This window comes from Myripristis murdjan, chromosome 3, assembly GCF_902150065.1.
Source record: "Myripristis murdjan chromosome 3, fMyrMur1.1, whole genome shotgun sequence".
Taxonomy (NCBI): domain Eukaryota; kingdom Metazoa; phylum Chordata; class Actinopteri; order Holocentriformes; family Holocentridae; genus Myripristis; species Myripristis murdjan.
This window is the reverse complement of record NC_043982.1, coordinates 20,237,830-20,264,877: the sequence shown is the minus strand read 5'-3', so window position 1 is coordinate 20,264,877 and position 27,048 is coordinate 20,237,830. Positions and strand designations below refer to the sequence as shown.

At 40.3% G+C, this 27,048-nt stretch overlaps 1 protein-coding gene across 4 annotated transcripts; it reads right to left on the bottom strand.

Moving 5' to 3' along the window:
* Nucleotides 1–26,904, bottom strand: cyld (cylindromatosis (turban tumor syndrome)). Of its 4 annotated transcripts, XM_030081208.1 has the most exons (17): nt 26,511–26,904; nt 24,310–24,852; nt 21,587–21,895; nt 20,134–20,239; nt 16,491–16,592; nt 15,542–15,658; nt 12,319–12,707; nt 10,737–10,902; nt 10,453–10,594; nt 8,792–8,914; nt 8,277–8,368; nt 7,271–7,337; nt 6,232–6,364; nt 5,321–5,429; nt 4,980–5,098; nt 4,349–4,565; nt 1–2,430 (listed from the first exon to the last, which is right to left on the bottom strand). In XM_030081208.1, exons 2-17 carry the CDS (start codon nt 24,799–24,801, stop codon nt 2,246–2,248), a joined length of 2,868 nt encoding a protein of 955 aa, XP_029937068.1. In that variant the 5' UTR covers nt 24,802–24,852; nt 26,511–26,904; the 3' UTR covers nt 1–2,245. The 4 variants fall into 4 exon arrangements, with proteins under 4 accessions (XP_029937068.1, XP_029937087.1, XP_029937078.1 ...); XM_030081227.1 differs by lacking the exon at nt 15,542–15,658; XM_030081218.1 differs by lacking the exon at nt 16,491–16,592.
* Between the last annotated feature and the right edge of the window lie 144 nt (nt 26,905–27,048).

The window sequence follows — 27,048 nt, the reverse complement described above, 5'->3', positions numbered from 1 at the left end:
TACCCTTCAAAATGGGTTTTATTTAGTTAACATTTACAGGAACATCACTGACATTAATTTCCATCCGTCACATACAGTATGTCTACACTGTACAGATGCAACAGAAAGTCAAAGTCCCATCTTCTGTTTAAGACTCCGGTTTTGTCTGGCAGAGGATGTCCTCCAGTCAGTGACAAGCATTAAACTGCAGTGCAGAGAAAAAAAAAAAAAAGAAAAAAAAAACAGTTCACACAGAAAGGCCCCCTATCTGAATCCCTGGGAAAGGGGAAATGATCACAAAGAAAACTGGGAGCTGGAGTCATCTGGGACCTCATTTATAAAAGGCTCTTACTTGCTAATTTTGTGCTCACAACCAATGAAAGCTGAGGTTGGGATTTAGAAAAAAGAATGATCTTGGTGCCAACTTCAGCAATTTCCATTAGTTAGATCCAATTTTTGCTGATAATTCAAAACCAAAAATTATTTTCTATGATGATCCAAGGCATGAATACCATAGATTCAGTTTAAAAATTACCTCTAACATATTCTTTGTAACTCTCAAATGATGGAATCAAGGATACAGTGTTTATACGTATTTTTAAATATTTGAGGCCCCAAGATTATGAGCCTTGTACCTCCTTGTTTCCCATACTTGGTCAACACCTCACAGCTCAACGTGCCACTATTTTTAAAGTTCAGTAGTTCCAATGGGACAGCGTAAACTACAATAACTCTTCGATATACAATGAAAGACGATAAGTTGTACCCAAAGCTTATAATCTACCCTCTCCCATTTTCAATAAGGGAATTGCCAGTTTGTAAATATATGAGTAGAATACAATAAATAGCATTTGATCACCAATTTTAAGTTATGTGATGCATGGTTGGAAACATGACATGTAACATGTTTATTTTATGAAAGGCAGCAAGAACAAATACTTTGAGATTTTCCTCTCAACATCATAGGTAATCAGACCTGCCATGAGGGGCGGAGCAACATCTTCTGTGAAGGTAACAGTAAACATAAAATATAATTTAGATTTAGTTCTCAACACACTAAGTCAAACACTTTAAAATAAAGACCATTTGATTTGAAGTTCTTCACATCAAACTGTTAATTAAAAAAAAAAAAAAAAAAGGCTTTTCCAGTATTTCACCTCATTGACCCTGTGGATTCATGGAGAGCTTGGAACAACCAGCCTTACAGCAGTATAGCCATTGTAGAAGTCCCTCTTCACGCATATATCAGACATCTATTGTGCATTAGTCAGACAGACCATTCATACTTTAATTCTTTAAATATATACAGTAGAACCAAATTTGTATGCTCTAATACAAAACTATGTCTCCCAACAAACAAATTACTAGACCACTCTTTGTGACCTGGACCAAATGGAAAAAAAGAGCAAAAATTCATTTTTTGCTACAGTTCCGCTTGGGGAAAGAGCAAAAGTGCAGCATTAGCTGCATGCATGCAGCACAAAGTGAGACTTTTACAATGGCTACATCTGTACATTGTCCGTTTTTGTAAAACATACACTGTAAAGACATTTACGCAGTATGATGGGGAAATACGCAAACCAGTTCACAATGAGCAGACTACTCTGGTCTTAATGCAGTTGTACAGTAGGTTGAAATCTATACTGTTGATGGTTCACATGGAGAAGTCTATGCTACTAAGAGTTTTTACACAAGCTTCTATAACAGTACACGCAGGTTGGATGAGGGTTTGCGCGCTGCATTACTTCCTAAATGTGGCGCTATGGAACGCTCCCATCTTTTATACTGATTAAGAAAAGCAGGACTCCCCCTTTTCTGAGGGTAAATGAGGTGGCCTCTGTCCTCCCATTAGCTCATTGTGTTTTTGTTGCATGTTTGGTCAGCCAAGACCAGACCTGCCCATCTTGTCCCTCCTCCCTTCCTTGACAGGGAGTAAACCTTCATCAGGCCTACCCTTCTTCATCATCCGCGACTGACGCTCAGCTATGAGGCACAGGGAAGCTACAGAGAACTACGTGAAGAACACAACACTTCAACTAATGCACAGTGCAAATAGGCTTCTCCTCCTCTCTTCCGTCTCTCGGCTCAGAGACGTGGACACGTGTTGAGGAGAGGTGGGGTGGAGAGGGTTAACTCTGGACTACACCCCTGGTGGCTGGCAGTCTTTTTTCTGTCTTGTCTTTTTTGGTCTTTCTGGGAATCTCCTGCCTTGGGAGTGGGGTATCTGGGGGTTAAGAGTGGTATGGGGTGGCAGGGGAAGGGGGCGCTACTTGTACAGGCTCATGGTCGGGCTCTGGTACATGCACATGTAGGCGTCACACAGCAGGCGTCGGGCCTGGCCCTGGATGCTCTTTGGATCCAGAGCGTGCAGCTCCTCTGGGGTCATTTTCAGGTAGGCCCCCACCTCTGGACAGGGTGACACCTGGGGGATGTTGAAGCCATTCTGCCCTCCTGCAGAGAGAGACAAACACACATGCACGCAAATTAGATAGAGTTCATATGGCCACCCAACCAAGCAGGCTTTGGCTGGGCAGCCATCTGGCTCGATCAATTAGGTTCCTCATAGAAATGTATAGTAGTAGTAGTAGTAGTAGTAGTAGTAGTAGTAGTGGTAGTAGAAATGATAATAATAATGATAATAATAATAATAATAATAATAACAGCAGTTATCTTAGTAAACACTCTTATACATGTAACCACTGATCTGAGACAAAGGCCACTGAAAAGCCTTATGGTGCAACCTATTCACCACCATGTCTCTAAAAAAAACTAAAATGACTATTACACATCAGGAAAGAAGTAGAGAGGTCATGATTTTTGACTTGTCAAATAATCATAAAATTAGCCTGAAGAAGCCACCAGCGAAACGCGTTGCTCTGTACTTAAATAAAAGATCCTCATGATGACACAGACCGGTGTGCGTTATGTTTCCACTATATGTGGTTCTCTCTAAAGATTTAATCCTAAAATTAGTATTGTTTTAAAATTCAACTGCGAATTTCAACTAGTTCATCGGCAACATGTCCAAAATGTCCAAGCACAGTTGTATAACATTAACTTCAATTTGTTATGAAGCATTTCACATAACTAAACAAATGGTCTAAATAAACAAAATGGTCAGGTCAATAAACACAGAAGTCAGTATCCAAGGGCAGAAAAATATTCCATTCTTAGTGTTTCAGTAGTATCCAATAAAAGCTGCACTCAATGACTGAAACTGCTGCACCACTTCATTTTGAAAAAGCAACCACCAATGGTACTCGGCTCAACTGCCCAACCACATCCCAGTTTACCAGTAATACTGTTGGTCGGCTGACAATCGTGCAACTTCACTACTCAGACTAACTTCTATCACTAAGCTTCATTCGCATGTGTAGGGCTGGCTCCATGGTGCCATCGAGCCAAAAAGTCTGCCAATGGGATGAGAAAATCTCACTTGTTTCAATGCAATTTCACTGGGATCCAGTATAAATATGTTGAGAAAAGGCAGAATAAGGCAGATCTGCCCACTAGTATCAAGAAAATGATACTGATTCAATAAAATTCTGGAAAAAAGCTTAATAGCACTGGAAATAAGTGGGATTATCTCATCCCGCTGGCAGAATTTTTCATTGTTTGAAGACAATCAAGATTTTAACACTGAATATGAAATCGACTAAATCATTTGGTAAAATGTAGTTCTTGCAGCGTGGCAGATATTTATACCAAACTGATTACCAACACCCTTTTTATTATGTTATCTGGCTTATGTGTGCATAAAATGTAGAGCAAATATTTTTTACATTCTTTATCCAGGTCAAATTAGAATTAACTTCAGTTGTACAAAAATTTATTTTATTCACTGGCACTGTCATACATAACATCGCAGGAAGAATATGAAGACATATCAAAATATGACCCTAAATTTTGCAATATCATGAACCAATACAACTTTGGCTGAAAATGGTAAACGGTGACTAAGGATGACACTTTTTTCAGCGTGTAGAGCGTCAAGTGCCAAATGTGCTTTGTAAAGACGTGCACACACACACACACATTTTTTTTTGCTTCGTTTTGTTTTTTTTGTTTTGTTTTTTTTGACTAGCACCTTTCTGAAAGCTCAAGGTCACCTAACATCTGCATAAGAGAAAATACCAAAAGGAAAAAAATAAAATACAGTTCCCTGTGTGCTAGTATGTATTGTGAAACTGTGTTGCCAATAAGTCACACCAATGTCACAAAGTCAAAACCCTGGATGTTCACTGTACTTTGCAAACCAACAACTGAAGAAGTTGAATAGATGATGAAAAGATGATGACAACTTCTTTCCAAGAGACAGTTTGATCCTACAACTAAAGAGAAAGCAACATCTTAGTTCCGCTGTACATACCATCACGGTCGGCCATGCTGTCAAAGAAGAGCCAGGCAGAGTCTGCGGAGCCATACTTGACGAAGGCCACGTAGTGACTGGTTTCGATACAGAGCACAGCAAACAGCTCCATCCTCTGGCGGGGAAAACTGCCCTGCCGGCCCATTCCCTCTTGGAGCTCCTTGGGGACAGCCAGTTTTCCGTGCCGATGGGCCTTCCTCCTTGGGTGGAGGTGAACCTGAATCAAGACACAAAGACACGGACAAGCGCACACGGTTATAGGCTGTAGTCTGTTTCTGTTAAACATTGAATTTTCTGAAACATGTTGAGAAATCTTTATCAGCCTAGCAGATAATAAAAAACAAATTACTGAATTTGATGAATCATATGGCCGCATATTATAAAATTAACCAATTTATTTAAAGCACCTAGAGTATTTCAGTAAATAGCCTTCTCTAAATATTGGCAAGTAAGGAGCTGAAGTGAACATGTCTTATTAACTACTCTAGAAGCTTTCGTGCCAATCCTGTGTAACACATGCCGTGAGACAATGTGATATCTTGGGATTTGGCACCACCAAGTGGATAATCTGAACTGGTGTCTTATCTTTTCTTGTTCTACTGAGGCTGCGATAATGCCCTCTGTCTTTTACCTGTGTATTGCACTTTTCACAGAACTGTTTTATCTTGCCAGCAGTGATATCCCCATCCTCATAACACTCGCGGCACTCATAGAGAGCCAGGCCTCCGCAGATTCGACATTCCCTTGGAGCTGGAGAACAAAACACAAGCCTTTAGGCCATTGTGGATGACATTTACACTGCACATAAGTATAGTGCTTTGAAAAGTTTGAAGCGGGATGGGAAAATAGAAAAGACAGCTCTTTCATCTTGCTTGAGCCGTAGTGACAACTCAGTGGAGTTTCATTACAAAATGTAATGGAGCACCGAATCACCAATAATCTGCACACACACAAATAATGGCTACATCTCACTGTCTTCAAGTAGATCTGTGATGTCTAATTCAAGTGAGGGAAAGATCTTGTTGAACATTTTGAAGTCCTTGCCAAAGCGGGGCATCTGGATGATAAGGCAGGAGGGAGCCTGGTGGTCAATAAAAACAGAGAGAAAGAGAGAGAGGGCTTTTGTAAATCATCAACAAAGAAGCACAACACATCAGCAAATGTCACTGATCAGAGGGAACGACAAGTCAGGCAAAGGGGCTGAAGTTCCTCAGAAGAGGGTGGTTTCCACTATGCACTTGATATCCATTACATCATGGACCTCAAGATTAAAGTCTTCACTATAAGAAGGAGCTGGTCCCACTCATTTTTATAACACTGTAAATTGTCCAAAGATGAGTCATAATTTCGGTAGAGCTTATCACTGCCATGCTCCTCTTTACTACATGTGTATAAATATCTCCTTGATAAATGCACAGGGAGACCTGCATGTGGGGTACAGCAAACCCAACATGAATAGTACCAGTTACACATTACAGCTGCAACCATCACATTATGAATAAATCTTATCATTTAACAATATATTGACCGCAGGCAGCTGAATGAAAGCCCGCTGACAGTCAAAAATACAAAACTTGACAAGGCTAATGCCATGACATGCTCACAAAAATTGAAGGCATCTGCTTGAATTTGGCTCACAGACAATTTGAGGATTTGTGACTTGGGAATTCATAACTTGGGAACGCGAGCGTAGCCAAGAAACATCTCCTTGAGAAACTATTGCAGTGAGGTGATGATTCATTCCTGGACATAAACAGACCTCTACATAACAGCTCAAGAGCAGCTCAGTCAAACAAATAAAACCCCAATCACTGACAGAATTTCTTTTAAACTGTCTTCAGCTAATGTGGTTAAAAGTAAAGTTTAAACAAAATAAAATTCACCTCTGCAAACTTAAGGTCACTGTTGATGAAGGACCACTCTAGGAGCTGCTGGCTGGTAGGGACTCCAACCTTGTCCTTCTTGTCCATGAAGATCTGGTAAAAATAACAGTCCTGGACCTTCTGGCCTGCTGACCTGGATGGCATCAACAAATTTGTTTTGTTATATTATTTAAACACACTCCTTTCTCACTTGCACTGGGTAAGGTACAAAAAATATGGAGCACTTTCAAAAGAAGGCCAATTCATGGCATTACTGCTCCACAATGATGTATTACCAGTTTTGATCGTTATGAACAGGTCTTTGTCTGGTGATGAAAACTTTTCAGTATCCACAATACAGAACTGAGGATTCAAAAAGACCCATGGAAAATAAAAGGTGCCTACAGCTTCTTTACATATTTTCCACAAAATTCTTACTTTTCTGTGGCTCTGTCATGGTGTCAATATCCGTGACCAATATTTGTTAGTATTCAAATTCACAACTCTTTGGTGAATAACTGACTAATGCAATCATGAAATTTGGTACTTTCCTCTTCATCTGAAGGCTCTCAGATCAACTGACAAACAAGGCTGATGTTAAAACGCTGCTAATCAGCAAATTTCCATGACATCTGTATCACTATGATTCCTGTTAAACATGAATACAAAAATGACCTTAATGCCAGTGTAGACATTCCTTAGCCAGATCAAACCAATTCAACATATTCTACTGTTCTGTCACCTAGTAAAATGCTATTTTCACTCCTCAAAACTGATCTGTCAGCAATAGTAGCATCTCCATGTATTCAGTGCTCATCCTTTTCAATCCAATTTCCACTTAAAACTATTTAAGTTACCTTTTCTCATTATTTGTCATTTAGCTAAACAGAACTAGCATCTAATACAATACCAGAAAACGGTTACAGTTACAGTAATATACATGACTGGACCTTTTAAAGTGGCAAAATATTCCCAGACCTAAATCCTTTATTTTGTGGGCTGAGGCACAAATCATACACAAAAGGATATTCATTTTTCAGATGTCAATTGCTTCACCAACCTTAGCTTGAGCAACGGGTCCACTCTCAGTATGTGATGAAAAAGGATATTGAGGAACTCCTCAGGATCTAGAGAGGAATTGAGCAAATGAAACGTCAAACGCCACTGTGCTGTTGATGTGAAGTCTATACAGTCTAATAATGACTGCAATTGTGTGGTGCACAAATGCTAAACCTAACCCTACTGTCGTTACTCAATGACAGCTAGGCAAACCGATTAATCTAATCCAGGGATTGTCAAAGTCTGAGACTGCTGCCTAACACTGCTGTTCAACTTAACTGCACACAGATACATAAAAAAGGCTCACTCTAGGTTTGTAACATTACCCAGAGCTATCTCTTTTTGACCAAATGAAAGATATTTAGGCACCTGCACAGGTTCCTTTTGATCAGTTTATTAGAAATTCTTTGTGAAATTCTTTTTTCTTTTCAATTTTCTCTGTCTCTCCGTCTCTGAGCCTCCCCTGAACCTGCTGCTTGCCTCCCTCTTTGAAAACCTCTGATCTTACTGTAACCCTTCAGGAATTGTTTCATTCTTTTGGTGCTGGAGTTTCTTCTCCAATATGATTAGCAGCATTCTTATCGTCAGTTTTCTCCTTTATTCTCAACATCATAATTTTTTTTATCAGTATAACCATCTTTATAATTAAATTAGTCCTTAAGGGGCAAAGCATAGACAAAAGTACTCAAAGTGACATGTACCAGTCCGTTCCTGTTCAACTCTTGAGGAGTCTGTCAAGTCGGTGACACCATGAGATAACCTAACCCAGCATTTCCCTTTGTCATGTAGCAGTGTATTGGGATGTATTCAAAAACTATATAATCATTTCCCTCTATCTAAGCCAAGAGGTTCCTGTTGAGTTCAATAATCTCTTTTGAAGGAAACTTGGCCAAGAAAGCAGCATCAAGACAAATTACTAAGTTGCAACAATTCAACAAAGTACAAAAGCAAAACAGTCAAATTCACACAGATGAGAGCACAATAAAAATTATCCTTCATCCTCCTACCTTTCTCTTCAGAGGTGAACCCAGAGGCGGCCTCCACCTTCTCCAGGATTCTCCTGAGCTTCATCACTTTGGTTGCACACACATACCCATGTCTGAAGGACAAATACAGAGGGTATTCACAAGACTAGCCTGTTAGCCACATCTGGTTTAGTGACATTAGCTGTTCCAGTGAAATGTCCGACAGATGTTACATTCAGGGTTTGGTATGAGTAAATAAAGCAACCATTGCTATTCAAGATTCAGAGCAACACAGCTCTGTTTTGTTTGGTTTGAATTCAAACTATGGAAGTGATTTTTAGAAACTGCTGGAGGAAGATTAGCATCACAGCCTAGAACAGGAGTCATTAGCTCCTTGCCCAGATCAAAATCACATGCCTGTAAAAAAGGTGATGAGAACATTAGATCAAAACCAGTATGTCGTTATGAAAAACTTATGCAGCTCAGTGTGTTTACAATGCACTATAATTTGATGAGTCCATGCTCTGTGGTTTACTCAGGAGCTGCTGGAGACTCACATGCGCAGGGGGTTCACTATCTCTGTCCGTAACAGCTCTTGGGTCTCTCTGTAATACTCCACATCGGTCTTTGAGCGTGGCCTCAGCAGAACCGTGTCCAGGACAGAGCTGAAGGAGAAAAGACTGGGGAGGGGAACAGAGAACGCGGTGATTAAAATCAAAATGATCAAGAATATATTGAAAATGGCCTCTATTTAGCATTGAGGCAGTAGAATGTAAAAGAACAAGCCATTCTCAAAATAATTCATCAGGGTGTCATCCTGATGAAAACATGTAGGTCAAAATGCATTGGTAGTAAAGCCAGTTAAATAAAAGATTTTTTTTTTTTTTAATTTTAAAAGTAGAGCCTAGGGAATTGTTTACTTTACATTCTACTATTTTGATGCCAAATAGCCTCAGAGCATGTTTTCCTCTTCTCAGTAGTGTTCTTAATAACCCTTTTCATTCTCCTTTGAAATTAAATAACTTAATTTGGCTAATTTACACACAACTTGAATTTGCATTTGCAGAGATCCCTCATAAATACATATACACATCCCTGCAGATATATATTTCTTCTGAGAGATTAAAGCTTGCCTGAATCAGTTCTAATTCTATATTTTGATCAGAGTCCACACAAGGATTTAAAGTGCATGGAAATCCTAGAGCTTTGATTTTTGTGTTTTTAAAATAAATTAAAAAAAAAAAAAAAAAAAAAAAACATGAAAAATCTTATTTTATTAGTTTCTAACATTTTGGTTGTGCTTCTGGGTATTAGGGCCACAGAATCATAAACACTCAAATAATCACAATGCCTCACATTATGGGGAAGTGTTTTGCCAGACAGTATAAGACGCCTGCTTGCCCAAAATCATTCCCTGGAATTTATGAATGAATTCAAAAAATTCCAACTCCATGGATTACACACTTATTACAACATGGACCGTGGCAGTTAAAAACCGTGTGTCCTGCAGTCTCAGAGTCAAAATATTTTATTGGATCAAATGCTGTTTTAGGGTTAACTGTCACTTTTAAAAAAATATACTGTATATTAGTGTTACTAGTATTATCAGTGGTTGTAGTAGTAATAACCTGAGTTTCAGTGGAAAGATTTTATGCCCCACAGTGTCAGTCTCTTACACTTAGCATTTTTGGATTTTTGTCATGGAAACGAGAGCAGGGAGGGCAGCGCTGTCCAGACTCTGTCCTTAGCAATGTTTAGTTGTCACCACTAGGAGACTCCACAGGTTACTTCAGGTTGAAATGCAGTCAGATAAATGACATGCAAACACCAGTGATTACAATCCTCTTTACAATAACTAGTAGTTTGGGACTGAGTGCTTTGTTCAGGCACTATAAAAAGATAGATGTAATAGAAGTATAGAAGTAATATTAGCCATTTGTGAACTCAAAGGGTACACCATCCTGTCAGTGCCAGTGATCAGATTTAGGACAGTTTACTATGAAGCCCCTACCACCTACTGGTCATTAGATGACACTCCAGATTGAAGAAGTGATATACAATCAATCAGTACGTCAAAGATGTCAGGCAACAATAGCAAGCACTGAATATTTTGCAGCTGATACCTGGTACTTGTTTTGTTCGGTGTATTTTTGAACATTTTAAAAATGCAGGGTAAAAGATGTGAGCAATATATAATCAAAGTATACAGAAGGAGTACCAGAAGAGGGTCGAGTCCAGGTAGCAGGAGTTATAGTGACCTTGGATGCCTTTCTTTTTTCCCACCATGACATCCAGACCATCATTCTCTGTGCGGGGAGGGGTGTTCTCATGCACGACCTCACTCAAGTAACCCCCGAAAGCTGCATGAGCACAGAGAGAGGAATGTTAAACACACAGCCTTTCGGAGCTCTAGTTACTTTGGGACTCTTTAGTTGTCAAATTACTGTAACACCAAGCAATAATACAGACATTTAATTGTTGCCCTCTGTTCTAGTGACTCACCGATGGAGTTGCAGCGCTCTATGGGGTTGGAGGAGTGGTGTAGAGAGGGGAAGCGGGAATCAGGCCGGCAGCACTTCAGTTTTACAAACAAGGCCTTCTTAGGTGGGCAGGTGAAGTAGCGCGTACCCTTGAAAGTACCGTCCGTGCAACCAACACATTCTTCTTCCTGAGAGGATAGGGCAAGACGACGTCACCATAGTATTGTCAGGTACTGCTACTGGGCTGTACACCAGATACAGTACAAGCAGTGCGACAAGTGTGATATTAACCTTTGAAAGTTGGTGTGCGTGGGGATGCATGGTCACAAATTTGGGTTACAATACCTTTTACTGATGTTTGTCACACACAATCAAACTGGGGGATTAACTGCGGTCCGTATGTCCAACTGTCACACAAAATATCTCAGACACCACTGGTCAAATTCTGACATAATTGCGAGTCATGCATGTCATTGCTCCGTTCCAGCATTTTCAAAAGTACAATGACAAACCAAATGAGCAGCACTGTTTGCATGCTACACACAGTATCTTGGATACTACTGACCAAACTTTTATGATCAATATCATTGTGCTGTTTCACCATTTTCAAAACTCTGCACAACTCTTCATAAATGTAATTAGAGTGTCTTGCATTGCCCCAAATTCATGAAAATAAAACAAGCCCTCTGCCAAGTTCCACATAGTGTGCACGAGCAATTAGTGTGTGTCTGTCCGATAAAGTTTCTAATATTAAATGCTATGGAATTCATAAGACAATATCAGAAATGCAATAATTACTAATAACTATTGATGTACCCTGATCAGAAAGCTGCAAATTACCATGGTTGTAACCTCTTTTGTGTATTGTTTTTAATTGTTTTTTAGCATGAATGATGAGTGGTGTCTGACACATTGCTGCTTGAAAAGTTTGGAGGCTTTTTTGCCTGTTGGTTGCAGTGTGGTGGGCTAATCAGCTTCTTTTTGTGGATTCAGGATATTAGTGTAAAAACACATCATTTCCCCAAGCTTTATGAAATTTGACACAGCAGAGTCTGAGATATTAAATGTGAAGTTGAGCATAAATGACAAGTATACCTATAATATGATAGGACAGTGGAGACAGAAACTGGCTGATAATCAGTTACCTACTGAGAATGTTGACTGTGATTGCTGACCAAGAGATAGGTGCATCCCTAAATGTACTAGCATATTCTTTGCTGATAGCGTTTTTTTTTTTTTTGTTTGTTTTTGTTTTTTTTCATTTGTGCTTTCATAATAGAAATACAATGTGAAACACTACAAAATACATGGTTGTTTCTAAAAAAAAAAAAAAAAAAAAAAAAAAAGTATTAGTTTTTGGGCTTATGTTTCTTAACTAGCAGTACTCCATCCAACAGTACCAAGAAAATACTGTATGTGTACTGCACACTATGTTACAACTCCAAATGGGAATCTGAGAGGGTTTTAGTGATAATTTATGCTGAGTAGCAAGGAGAGCCAAAAAAGCCATTACCACTCAATAAATCAGATATGTGGAATTTTTTCCACAATTATCGATACTGAAACATTTTATCGATTGGGCTTAAACTGCTGTGTCGTCTCACCAGTTCCAGCCCAGCCAATGGCTCCAGTAAGCCAGGAGGAAGGCCCACCCAGCGGATGACCCCACACAGAGGAGGGTTCTCCTTCACCTCCACCAGAGAGCCCACCTCCAGACCTGGCTGCCCACGGGGGGGAGTAGGAGGGCGTTGAGAGGGAGGGGCGGCAGGTGACGGAGGCTCGGGCTGCTCCCCCATCACTGACTGTACGGAAAGGGAGAGGGGTCCATGATTCATGCTGCCATTGGGCCCAGTCTTGCGGCTCAGACTGAAGGGCAGCGAGTGAAACTTGTTGTCACTGGACAAAGAGGCAGAGGGTGGGGCCCTGGAAGGTGGGGAGGCTTGGTTGAAGTCAGGGGGAGTGTCTGTAAGTGACTTGGCAGGGTCCTCTCCAACTGCAGGAGAGAACAAGAGACTGAAACTTAACCATCGCTGCATGGTGATATTATAGGACGCAACATAGACCACATTTACCAATGTAGAGATGCCAGACTGCAAAACACCATCAAAAGAGAAAAAGAAGGCGGCACATTAGCCATTTTGGGCATTAAGCCCAAAAGAGGACGTCAAGAATCTCAGGTGGTACAACACATACTGAAGGCTCGTTCATTCAATTTGACATGATGAATTTACTCAGCTTCCTAATGTCATTTTTGTGGCTTACTGCCACAAAAATGATGCCCAAACCGCCAGTGTGCAGGCTTGTGTTCCCTTTCAATGGTGTTTTGAACTATGCTTTTTGAGCCAGTGCACCCAAAGTAACCAAGCACCTTAGTCAACACAGGCGCAGTATCAAATTCACAGTTTCATGAGGTGTCAGTTTAAATCAGATTTCTTCAATAATTTTCTAGAGAGGGATTATGTATAAATGTTTTGTAGAACCAAATCACACCTCTTCAAACACTAATTAAGCAATCTCGCCAATCCCATCTCATTTATAAAAGAATAATTATAGTTATTTTCAACATGGGCTCTTATTACCCTAGTCTGCCTTCATGACGACTGGTTTCAGAATGTTGTCACTCATTTTACTGCAGAGCTTGACATAGCGAATTGTATCAAAAAGACATTTCAATCACCTTTTGGGTTCAACAGTTCAAGAGCATGTTTGGTAACTGGGTGTGTATTGAGCAGCAGCACCCCAGCAGATCAAAACTAAAACAAGCTCTACAATGTAGAAAGTGATGACATTTTGAACACAATCAACTGCCATGGCAGCAGAAACCAGAAAAATACAGCCCAGGTTACAAAACAGTATCCTTATTTAATCAAATTTCCACAGATTGAAAGTTATTGGCTTCGTAGCTTCAAGTGTTAGTTTGGATCCATTTCCACACTGACAAAAATACAGAGGACTTTGGAGCTTAGCAAGATGAAAAAAGTAAAAGCAACATTATAAAAGAAAAGCAACCACGATCCAAATGGGTGAGGAGGATGAAAATGATTGGTTAGTAAAGGATGAATAAGCAGTTGTGATCAAACAACAGACTTCACAAATGTGAATGATGACTGGGCTCCCCTCATTCCTGCAATAATGCAGCAATAGTTAATAAGTGTTCTCAAATGTACTGAATTCAAGAATTACTCGAGGAACTGAAGAATTTGTTTTCAGCTTAACAGATGTAAACATCACATTCCTTTTTACAGTAAACAAGAAAAAACCTTATTTTGACTATGAGAAACCTGGATTTGAGAGCTGGGAGATGCCAATATCAGCCATAATAAGGAGACACATAAACATCGTATCCTGTGCATCTTGGGTTTTTCTTTGGAGATCTGTGAATTTCTGAATAAAATCCATAGGATACAGAATACTATGTGAATGTAAACATACTCATTGATACTCATCATCCCACTCATATGTCAATGGGTTAGACTACAGGATACAATATGATTTGATTACACTGACACTCATAAAATCCTTCAGAACTGATATCCTTTCATATTATGCTGTACTGCTGACAAGAGATTGAGTGATGTAATTTCTCCTTACTCTAAAGAAACTGAATCTGCACGCAGTCAGCTGTAATACATGAAGACAATGTGCTGATGGCATCACTTGAAACCAACACCAAAAGTGAAGGCTTTTACTAATGCTTTCATCCGCAAGTTGTATTACACAAAATTCACAGGACTACCAGATGCTACACTGTGTACTGTAAAAAAAAAAAATGTTCAAATTGTCAATACAGAATTACTGCTAGAAGGCTTCATGCAGTTTACAGCATTGATATGAACCTGACAAATCAGCCAGCTGAGCAATAAGCATTTCCGGGGCTGAGCATTATTAAAAGCCTTTGCGTTCAGATGAAAACCATGCCACACCAATAACTCCATGCAAGTGGAATCTCACACTGAATGAGGATGAAAGACAAGACTCCAGTGGAAAGGTTGTGATAGCAAGCTACTGCATCAAACAAATGAACTTTTTTTTTTTTTTGGAAAAACATACTTGGGCTGTATATGTACTTTAAATTAAACTATCTATTATTGATCCTCGTGGGGAAATTCATCCTCTACATTTCACCCATCCTAACTCTGAGGAGCAGTGGGCAGCCACAGTGCAGTACCCAGGGACCAACTCCAGCTCTAAGACAGTGCCTTGGTCGAGGGCACTGACAGGAGAATTAACCCTAACATACATGTTTCTGACTTGTATTAACATAATTCAACACTTCTAAGAAAATCCTACTTGGGCTGTATCTCTACTTCATGGGCTCACGCAAATTCATGCAATTACTGCTACCCTAAATTTCTACAAAAATTATGTAGCATTCACCCTCCTTATGCAACATGCACTAATTACATTCCATATGTTTATCTATGTATCTTTCTATATTGATCAACCAATTGATAGACATGTGTGTGTGTGTGTGTGTGTGTGTGTAGATAGCTAAATAGAGGGCAATTTAGTTAAATAGATACTGTATGTGTAGGCCTATAGTGCCATCATTTGCAACTGATTTATTTTCTGTAAAGCATTTTGGCAGCCATTTAGGAAAACGCTACACAAATTAAGTTCATAAAGCTACCGTTTTTGGTGAGCTGTGACTAAAAGTGGATTTTTTTTTTAGACTGGCTAGACTCACCCTCAGTGTTAATACCATAAAACTACATAGGACTTCTAAATGTTTGTACTTGCAAAACTGATTACAGGTAATAACTAACTTAGTGTGAACAGCAGCTTGCCATTATGACAGTCAACGTCCCATGAGTGCTTATGTTTTACCTTCATCAATGTACCATGTGCTTTTGGATTTGGACTGGGCGGGGGGATCAACAGAGCTGCCATTTAAAGTATAGTAAAATTCAGACTTGCTTCTACTGCCACACTGGTGACCTAATCCTGTGAATAACACAAGTAAATTAAAAAAAAAAACAAAAAAAAAAAAACACACAGATAATAAGCAAAGTGTGTGTGAGCATGAGTCTTTACATGTGTATGTTTGTGTGTGTGTGTGTGTGTGTGTGTGTGTGTGTGTGTGTTTCCTCACTCATGGCAGACACTTGTAAAGGTAAGAAATAAAAGGGCTGAAAAGCACTTAGAAAGAGGTACATTAATCAGCAATTGACAGTTTTCTCTCCATGCAAAAAAACAATTAGAAGAAAATTAAATGGGGAGTCACACATTCTAAAACTTTCACATTACATCAGCACATTTGTCACAAAACTCTCTTGAATTCCCCTAAAATGCAGTTATCATGCCCTCCTTTACCATTATTATTATCATTATTATTATTATTATTATTGCCATGAGATATAAGGGAAATTCCACCAAAATTGAGTATTAGGTTGCTACTCTGCAAAGGTACTGCAGATACTTTCCAAAAAATGTCCCCTCAAAGATGTTTTATGATTTTTAAGATAAACATTCTCAGTAAGAAAGAAAATGCAATCCTATTATCATGAGATTAGACCAACTGGAACGAATGACTTATTTTTCTGTATTTATATTCAGCACCTAAAATTATATTTGTGCTGGTTTATGATACAGGTGCACAAGCATGACATAAAATTTCCTCTTAATGATCTGAGCCAATTTGAAAAAGCGAAATCATGAAATACGTTTACTTTTGTAGAATAACGACCTAAAACATCCATTTCAATGGGATTTCCCTTAAATAGTTATCACACCAATGCAAGTCTGTTAGGTTTGTATCATAACAGCAGTGCAGTACCTTTGTTCTTTGGTTTGCTTTGGCCAGAGGAGGACTTGTCACTGCTGGTGCCTCTGGGGGCAAAACTGTGCTTTTGCAGCCTTTGGTCCTGCATGGAATATTCTGCACAGCCCAAAAATACACTCACATTAGAGGCACTGCACCCCATCAGCTCATACTGAACTACCAAGCACCAAATGTCACCACACACCAAATATATTTCTTGCACAGCTCACTTGGTATACAGTGTACCTGCAACATTTTGATTTATGCAGGCATTAAAGAAAAAAAAATCCAGGCCTGAACTTTGTTTTTGAAGGGATAGGGGTCAGCGGTGAGGTGAGGTAAGTGTAAGAATGGGATTTAAAAAATAAATTAATTAATTTAAAACAAGATGAGTGCTCTCAGTATAGTGCAGATCTCCGCCAGCATAGGGAAAATATGGAGGCACTGCCTGCGTACCTCTCCTTTTCTGTGTTTGTTTTCAACTTTTGAATCACCAAAACCACAAGAGGTCCTATATCACACAGTCATAACTATGCACAAAAAATATTAAACTAATAAGCCCAGTGGTATGCGAGCTGAGGACAGGTACACAAACAGATACACATGACCAAACACACAACTTTCTCTAGGCAACCACCTGGCGGAGATTAAATAAAATAATTAGGGCTGGGTATTTTTAAGAACCTCACGATTCAATTCGATTTCGATTCTTTGGGTAACAATTCCATTCGATTTCGATTCGATTCGATATTGATTTAAACACTTTGATATCGATTTTGTAATAAGTCGAAATGCACAAATAATTTTTGCTGCTGACGTTAACTTGGAGTGACACACCCCCAGCTGAAATAAAACATCTGCCGGTGAGTTTATTAAAGGATAGATGTTTTTATGGCGCCGACACTAGAAAGCAGTAGCCTGTATTTAAATATAACTGTTCATATAAGTTGGTTGTAGATAAAAAAACAGCTGTGTTGGTGAGTCGCTGTCACGGCAACTGTTAGATTAAAAATGACTGAGAAGTTGGCAGAAGTATAACTATAAGTCCATGAAAAAAATATTTTTTCCAGCAGATATTCTAGTTAAAACATGATTGCAAATTGCAAATTGCAAATTGCTAGCAAAGCAGTTTTGTGTTGCTATGTGTGGTATTTATTCAGTTTTAGGGAATCACGATGTCTAGAAAACATGATAAGCCCAGGTTGGCTGGCTGACAAGGACTAGTTAACATCAGATCTCATGTATTTCCGCAGAAACGGAGAGAATACTAGCAAAAAACACTTACATTTTGAGAGCGAAATGCTCACAGTATGAATACATTTTGATTATACATTTAATTTTGTTGGTAATAGTTGTATAATTGCATTATTACACGAGAGGGTGTGCTTAACCGTCATTATTGTCACTTCAGTGATGCGCCCGTTAGCATCAAGCACACCCTCTCGTGTAATAATGCTTAAAAGGATAAAGGACGTTACATATGAGTTACATATGTTTTGGTTTAGCCACAGGTTGCTGCAGAACTTCGGCATGGTGTCAGCTAAGGTGGCTGCGCAGGTTTGTGGTATTACTGCACTACTTTAATACCGCCTGGCACAGTTTACACACGACTTGACTCCCGTCTGTTGCCTGTGTTCCAGGGTTACATTTAAATCCAAAGTGAGCCCAACGTCAGATTTTAAAGTCACAGGCGCCAACTTAATGCTACTGCTACTTGCTTTCATGATGTAGTTGTGTACAGTGCGGCTTCCGTCCGTACAACGCGAATCACACGGAGGTGTTGCTCACCGCGCCCCCTACTGGTTAGGAGTTGAATCGATTCAGAGGCTTTTGTGAATCGATATTGAATTGTGAAAAAAGATATTGCAATGCATTGATGAATCGATATTTTTACCCACCCCTAAAAATAATATATACATTTTTTTTTAAAGGCACTAGAAAAAACTCCACCACAAAAGATCCACCTGCCACACAACTTTTTAGAATATCACACATGAAGAACAGAGTTTTATTGGATGGATATCTTGGGCTGGGTGATATGAACTGGTGCTTTAATAAAATATTTAAACACAAGACTTCTGATAAACAGTCATTAGTAATGTAGACATAAACAACTATAATAGTCTAGTAAGTTCAGATAATTGCATCCCTTTATGTGAATACAGCCTTTAAAACCAGGAAAGGACCCCACTTTATCCATATCACAATATTAAAGATATCCTAAATCTTGGACAAGTCTTTTATCCTGATATAATATTGATATATCGCCCAACCCTAGATAAATCTTTTCTGTCTTTAGAATCTTTCAAATTTGCCACAAAAAACTTTCAGCATTAGTTACTGACAAACTTTCCATGCTCTCCGTCCATAAATGTCACATCTTGGTGCAAGTTGGGTTTCACAGAAACAAAAAAAAAATTCCTTGTTACATTTCCCACTAAACTTACTCAGAAGACAGTGAGTCTGTAAATGTCGGCTCAGCTTATGACAAGTAGAGTGTACCAACACCAGTTTACTGCCATACTCTGATACTGTTGGACAAACTGTGAAATGTTGCTTTGCACGGCTGTATGTAACTGGACAGGTGCCAGCAACAACAGTAAACAACATGGAGTGGGAGCTTACTGCTTTGATGGCAAAGGTGAATTTAATACAGAAGAATTTTGTGAAGCTAAAATGGCTGTACATCCTCAATATGTCACTGCACCAGGGGTACAAAGAGAAATGCCCAGACATTGACCGTATCACAAAAAAAGGTTTCTAATCCTGATGAAAAGATGCCAAAATACAGTAAGTAGTTTCAAACATTAAAAAGATTTAGCTATACATGACTTATCTCTAATCTCTGACTCTGCTACAATACCTTATAATATTTTTTTACCTCTTACACCCCTGACTTAAAAAAAGAAATAAACAAAGAACAAAAATGCAATCTCAATGCAATCTCTTTTGATGATATGGGACCTTTAAGTCTCTTTCTTTGATGGACAGTGACCTGCCTGAGGAAGGCTCCTCTTTAGAAACACTGTACATTTTCTCAGAGAAAAGGAATTTAAGCTCCAAGTAAGCAACTTTGTGTAGGAAGCAGACATGTGCAGGTATCACAGTCTAAGGTTTCTTGCATCCAACTTAGATACATGTTCATGTTCACAAGTGAGGATTAAGCTGTTTGAAACAATATCAAAAGAATGACAAACTGAGAAACTGTGACTAACAAATAATGTTTCTGGGATGGTTTTTAAAGTACAGCTTCAGTCATTGTCAAAGTTAACATTATGTCGCCTATCTACATAGAACAGACCTGTAATCAGTCTTCAATGTGGAAAAGGAGGATTTCAGAAAAAAAAATGCACACACTAGTAAAATTAACAATACCCATTCTCATCATTTTGTGGTTAGACGCTGGCGAATCATCAGGGGGAGGCAGCACACATAAACAAATCAATATAACCAATGGAGAACAAAGAGCCTGAGTATCTCACTTGACTCTCAAAAACAAGCAAGCCATCAACACAAAAGGCGCTCTGTTCCTGCTGCAAGCAAAACACAAACTCACAACTCTCAGCGCTGTTCCCAGAGAAGCGCTGCCGAATGACTTATAGGAAAATGCTAAGTTTTGACAATATATGCATGACAAGATGAATACTGGGTGGCTCACCTGGCATTACGTCACAGATGGGGACGAGACGAGTGTGCTCCAAGCTGGCAAAATTACACAGCAGCTTCCCATCAAACACACCATCCCAGTCCCCGATAGGATTGTCCTGAAAGAGTTGGAGGCGTGAGAACCTTAAAACCCCCCGAAGGCATTCATCATCTCTGTAAAACTGATCAAGATGACTGCCTGCTTGTCAGAGGCAGTGGAGCTCCTTTCCCCAATATCCCCGTGGTGACTAATAAAGTATCTATCCTATCACTCTGCCTGTCTAAAATGACACTCAAGCTTGATTCCCAGCATTGTGATAACCCCAGCTTATTTCATCTCCTCCACCTAAGCAACAGACCTCTTGCAACCCCAGTCTCCCCCTTCCCAAAGCTCTACTTCCCCTGCTAGCAAAACCACTATATTCTTCTTATGTGATTCTGCTCCAGCAGGGTAATCTAAGATGAGCATGAAGCCAATGCTACTAGCTAGCAAAGGCAGGGCGAGGCTGGAAGCAGAGTGAGGCAGAGCAGTGGGCTCTTCTTGGCTGCCTGCTGGCCCCTTGCCATGCTGTTGGGTCATACAGCACTAAGTCTTTACCTCACTCCCCGCGTGACTGCCTTGCCTTTGTGTGGGTGGCTCAGATGCACTGAGTGGGCCGCTGCTGCTGCTGCTGGTGCTCTGCTAACTATCAGCAGTCAAATGCCTCAGTTATGTGTTTTAGTCTCTCCATGACTACAATATCACTCCCGCCTGGCAACAGCAGGCATAGATACCAGCTGCTCTGAACACAGACAACCATAAGCCAAGCCTACACCTTCTCTCAACATGCACTCAAATGGTCTTACAAGCTTAATCTGCAAACAGCACTAGGCTTTCCAGAACCATTTGAAAAGGCAATAACATGCTTTTTTCCCACTTTGATTATTTGATCATATGCATCATTAATGTACACAATGACGCTATACTATCACATGTCTTCATCATCATTAGCAGGTAATAATCTGTATCCATGAAAGATGGAGCAATATATTATCAGACTATTGGTATCAGCTGACAATAGCTTTAAAAAGCAATACCACTACCAGTCCAATATCATTTTTACTGTCAATATGTGCCTGATTTTGAAATTGGCACTTGTGTAACTAGAAGAGTGTCTCTTAATACCACTATAAATGTAGCAAACAAGAAAAACTAAAATGATGTTTTTGTTGAAAAAAAAAAAAAAACATATCATTGAGCCTTGTAGTATTCATTGAGTAACTGCTCTCATAACAAGGTAAAGTTCCATTTGGTGCTAATTAACTGACTGCACTGTGAGCCTTACAGTTTAGCAACTTTTAACTTTTAGCTTGAAACTTTATTGTAATTTTTGGTTTACTACTTGTTTCAACATTTGTTTAGAGCAAGACTGAAGGCCATCTAGAATGCTGATGCACTTCCTCTACTGACTCAGAAGTACCCTTACCATGTCAACTCCCACATAGTAGCCCAGACTCTCATTGCCTGGCAGCAGGTCACAGAAAATGATGGTGCCTCTCTCAGGTCCCTCCCTCGTCTGCACCAGGACTCTGGAGTTGATCTCTAGTGGAGGGAAGTCCTGCTCCTCTTCCACCAGGGTGACATTGTCCACTTCCAGCTCACCTAGCTCTTCCTCCTCATCCTCCCAGAGCTCCAGCTTATCCAGGGCCACGAACACACCACACTCTTCCTCACAGCGGAAAAGCTGGCGGCCCTGGTATGAGCCCTCTGTGAAGCCCTGGCCCCGGCCCTCCTCCTGGGGAAATTAAGCAAGGGAAAGAAGCAGAGACAGACATGGTGAGGAGTTTAAATACCTTATGAAAGCATGGTGAGCAGCCTATTGTCCTAATGGGTAGGGCAGGTAGTTTTGCAGCTTGCTTCTGGCAAGGGAGGGAAGTCAACATTATACAGCCGTGAGACATCTGATTGATTGCTGTGGCGGGCGCTTAACAGCAGGCTGCAAATGCCTCTTTACAAAGTAGTGGCATAGGACTGACTTATTGTGGCAACTACATCTGACAATGTGGCGTACAGGGACATTGGTACAAGACATATGCCATTGCGTTTTTGTTCTCACATGCAGTGTTTTAGTTATGAAAAGGGGATAAATCTCTCAAATTGGTGCCATGTATTAGCAAACATAAGGACAGGATATTCCACAGGAGTCTGGTTTTAATCAGGAAAATCAAGCTGATCTAAAGCTCAAGTATGCGCTATCTGCTAAGCCTTTTATACTGAGGGAGCTCAGGCTGCCTTTAGTCCTTCAGCCCACTTGTGGAGCCTACGACTGAACTCAGTAGCATAAAAACAACATTGTGCTGCAATAAGCAACCCTTTGTATCTCCCTGCTTACATATATTACAGAATGCATTGTATGACAGACCCAAATGACTCGATTTAGTGTTGACATTATGACAGTTGGGTTGCCATCGTCCTAATCATGCTATTAACAACAGCGTTTGCTATGTAAATGTACAAACACTGGAAATACTGGTTAGATGTAAATTTACTTTTGGTCCAACATATGTTCCCTGATTGGTCCCCATTGTGGTTGTAGTGCAGGTTACAGTGCCACATAAATGAATGAATGAATGAATGAATGAATATTTTTTGAAAGAAATGTATCGTAAAGATAAATCTGAATTAATTTTAAATATCATAATCATATTTCCTACATAGGTACATAGAGTATTTCAGCAATTTTTTGTTGTTTTCATAAGTCATCAACACTTTTACAGTGGAACTCCCCTTCAGAAGAAACGTCAAAGAAGCACTTCCCCATGACAGCTGAAACACATGTCAGCTGGGCAAAGACACAAGTGTCTTTGCCCATACAACGCTGACTGAGGTAGCTAGTACAGCTCTGTAGCAGCCTTCTCCAAAACCAAAGTCCATGCATACTGCTTTAAGAGTTACAAAAAGGGGACAATAATGACATTAAAATTACTTCATGCAGCTTGCACAGCATGATTCAAGTCTTCAGCAACTAAACAATCCCATCCAGAGTGGAAAAGATCTACTTAAAACATTATTTAGCACAAATCTTCAATATAGCCTGTGTTTGCAAAACACTAGCTTCACCCATCTACTTTCTACTTGATGAAAACTTACGAGTGCTCTCATAACGCATGAACTCACCATGAACTCTGCTCTGCTGTGTTTGCATTGCTACACTACACACAGGCACACAACACACAGACGGAAAAAAATTGGTCTGTTGCCAAGCTGTCGCAGCTTCGCTCCCTTCCATCAATATTGTTCGAGTTGTTGCTCAAAGAAAGGCATGAATTACACATTACTTATCATTTCAAAAAATGCATTACTTTATTTATTATTCTCTGTGGAAAGTAATTTGTTACACGACTCGTTACATTACTTTTGTGTTACTCCACAACATCCCCTGTGATGCATTTAACAGTTAACCACTCTACTGTAAACACAGCAACATTTTCTCTAATATGTGTGATGCTACAAGCCTGTTAAACTCTGCTTTTGTTACCTGCTGAAAATCAAGCTTTGCCTGTTTGGTTAGGGTTGGGATACACTCCCAGGCTCTTTTGCTAATAGCTTTCTGTTAGCATGTTACCTTTGCAGGTGCTTGGAGAGATTTGATGTTGTGCTCACAGCAACACATAGCTGTTTCTGACCTGGCCGATGTTTGCCCTTAACCCTTCATATCATAGACCACTCTGCCATTTTTGCCCCACGTCCCACGCAAAAGAGGTCAGACAGTTGCTGCTCAAGTGTGCATGACAGGCATGTTTGATGATTTTTTCTATCCATCCATTATGCAAATAACTGAAGAATGTATGTAGCACAAGTAACGACATTAGGCAATTAGGAACAGTAACAGTTACATTATTGTGTTCCAGACAAATGTAATGTGACTACAGTAATGTATTACTTCGTAAAGCATTGCCCAGTCATTTGTTGAGGCTATTTTGAAGATTTAGAATAAATAAAGGTGTAAATATAGCTCTTTTTCACTCAGGATGCAACCATTTCAGCTTTGAAAGACTCAGATTATGCCCCATGGACAGAATATATTAATTCTCTTCTATTTTAGAGAAGGCTGCCATGGAGTTGTGCTTGCTACCTCATATAGTGTGTTGTAAGTATCTTGCACAGAAATGTGTTGAGAAGAAACAAGGACAACATAAGGGTTCTCACCAGCAGCTCCACTCCAAACCAGATTCCAGCGAGGGCCCTGTCTGGGAGCAGCGAGCCTTTAAAGCGGACCACACCAGGCAGGGGTTCGTCCCCCGAGCGCAGCTGGACGCGCACCTTCGAGCCGCAGTCGATATCACGGGCACGCTCCAGACGAGGCTTGTTGCAGAGCAGGGCATATCGCTCCTCGCAGTTGGTGATGGGGAACAGCAGCTCTGCTAGCTTCTCGTCCAGTTCAAGAACATCCCGCTCGTCCAGGCTCAGCACCACGTTGGTCTGGTCCAGGATGCGCAGACTCTTCTTGCCCTTGCAGGGGGGCAGAGTGCGCCCCAGGCTGTTGCGCTCCTGGCAGGCCTGGCCCAGACTACCACGGGGGATCCTCAAAGTCTTCTGGGGAGGTTTCTCCACCGTACACTCCTTGACTACCATGTAGAAGCGCCAGTCCTCCCTGAAGCCCCCACTGGGCTTCTCCTGGCTCCACAGGGCAGAGCTCATGGCTGCATGCTAGACATAGGGTCTCACGTCAAGGCAAGCTTGACCTGTGGTCTGTAAACAAGAGGAAAGGGACTGACAATGTATCCAGGACAGCTCATGTCAAGGCAACGACTGAAAGATACAATAAAAATAATCAATATGGCAGATAGAAAAGACTGACTGATATTTAGTTGATGAGTGATTAAATGGCTATTTCTTTAAATTTATTAAATACATTAAATTAAAATGTAATATTCCACCAAGAACACAGAATTTCCAAAGTACAACAAAGCCACATGAGTTTCCAAAGTGGTTCTTGAAACATCTGGCAAGCAAGCCAGCAGAAAGCTCTTACAATTACACTCAAGAACATACACTTATCTGCACTATAGGTAACAGTTTGTATAGCATTATATAATTTAGAGTTTATAGTTTGTAGTTTAAAATAGAGATCCCTCAATTTGAAAACCAATTATCTGGTTAGTTAGAAACACAACAAAAGATAAAACAGAAGTGGAAGTAGTACACTGGACAAACAATTCAACAGGGAAAATATGAATGTGAGTTTAGTTCTCAATGCAATTCAAGGAGTGAAACCACAACACGAAGTGCATCTCCATTAGTAATGAAACAAGTCATACCTAAACTTAGGTTAACATGACAGAGACAAAATATCTAACATAATAACTGGCTCCATTGTCTGATGCAGAGCTAGACTTGAATAGAAGATGACAGCAACAATAATAAACAGGTCACATGAAATAGAAGGATATGCTATCTGTTTTTACCATAACAGCGCCTTTGTCAAAATAGGCTGTAGAACTGACACCGATTCTGAATATTTTCAGAATTGCAAGACACTATTTTTATGTATGTATAAAACTGTCATGTAAACATAATGTGAATATTTTAAATTTTGTAATGTCCTGATAACAGCAGGGTTGGATATGCGTAAATTAACTGATCCCTGATCCAGTGGGTCCACAATGGGACGTTTTAGTCTGAATGGCAGCTGGCTCCTGTTTTAAGTCCAGGATACGTTTAAGGACCCATTCCATGTTGTGTGTTTTGCCCTTCCACTGCCCTCTCCTTATGAGTTTGCTCATTTCTGCTGTTTTGAATATTTCTATAAATAGATGGTGAGCAAGCAGGTGATTTAGTCAGATACCCTGGGCATGGCTGATATACCAGGCACTTGGATTTCCCCTTTTGGCACCATAAGATGATGTCAATCAGCCACTCAGTGAAATAAGCACACGGCTCCGAGTGTGGCATAATGTCCATCAATCAGTCATGACACCACAAACCATCTGATTCAGCATGAACAAGTTGTGTGGTTGTGTGTTTGTTTTTGGGTGTGTTAACATACTACGTGCACAATATTAGCCACAGTTAGCCGGCTAACGTAACGCCGCACTGTCATGGAGGGATACCACACACGCTGAGCATCCCATTTCATTTCCATTTCAAATGGGCTAACGTTGACTTTAACGTCACGTGTGAATTTATCTGGTGTAATAAACGTTACGTGAATTAATGACCACAAAGCTGAGCGCAGGTCTCCTACTCTCCAAAAGTGTCACAGTGTCAGTGCCCGTTTTAATGAAGGTTTTCACTGTCAACCAGCCCAGCAGTGTCACCAGTTAAAGGCCCCTCATCAGAAGGAAGTAGCTAGCTAAAAGAACACAAATAAAGCTTTGGGTTGAATGGTAACGCTGTGTACTGCTTACCTTTGACAGCCTCAGTTCAGCTAGAAGTTAGAGGTGATTGTCATGTCAAATGTCCATCCCAATTAGCGACAGGCTGCTGAAAACAAACTAGTGATAGCTTATGATCAGCTAGGTGGTAGCTAATGCTAGCGCCCCAGCCAGCTAAGTATCCAGCTAAAGCTAGCCTAGCTAATTGTTAGCTGATCAACAGCAAGCAGGCTGGCAGAGCACTGCCAACCCCTACAACAAGCTGTCAGCATTTACATCAAGAGAAATATGCGAAATATACTGCATATAGATGTCAAATTGGTTATTTACAGCGGACGACCTAACTAGACGCGAGGGTTTGACGTATTCGCACTCTTTGCTCAGGTATTGGTCGCTGGCGTCTTTCCGTCGTGTGAAGTGGCTGTTGATTGCGTGTGTGAGCCCGCTGCGCTCTGCGGGGGTTTCCCACAGCCGGGCAGCTAGTTAGGTTGAAGCGCAGCTGCCAGGACAGATGATGCAGAGCTGGGATAGAGGCCAGTCACTCCCAGTGCACAAGTTATGAGTGTGTTGC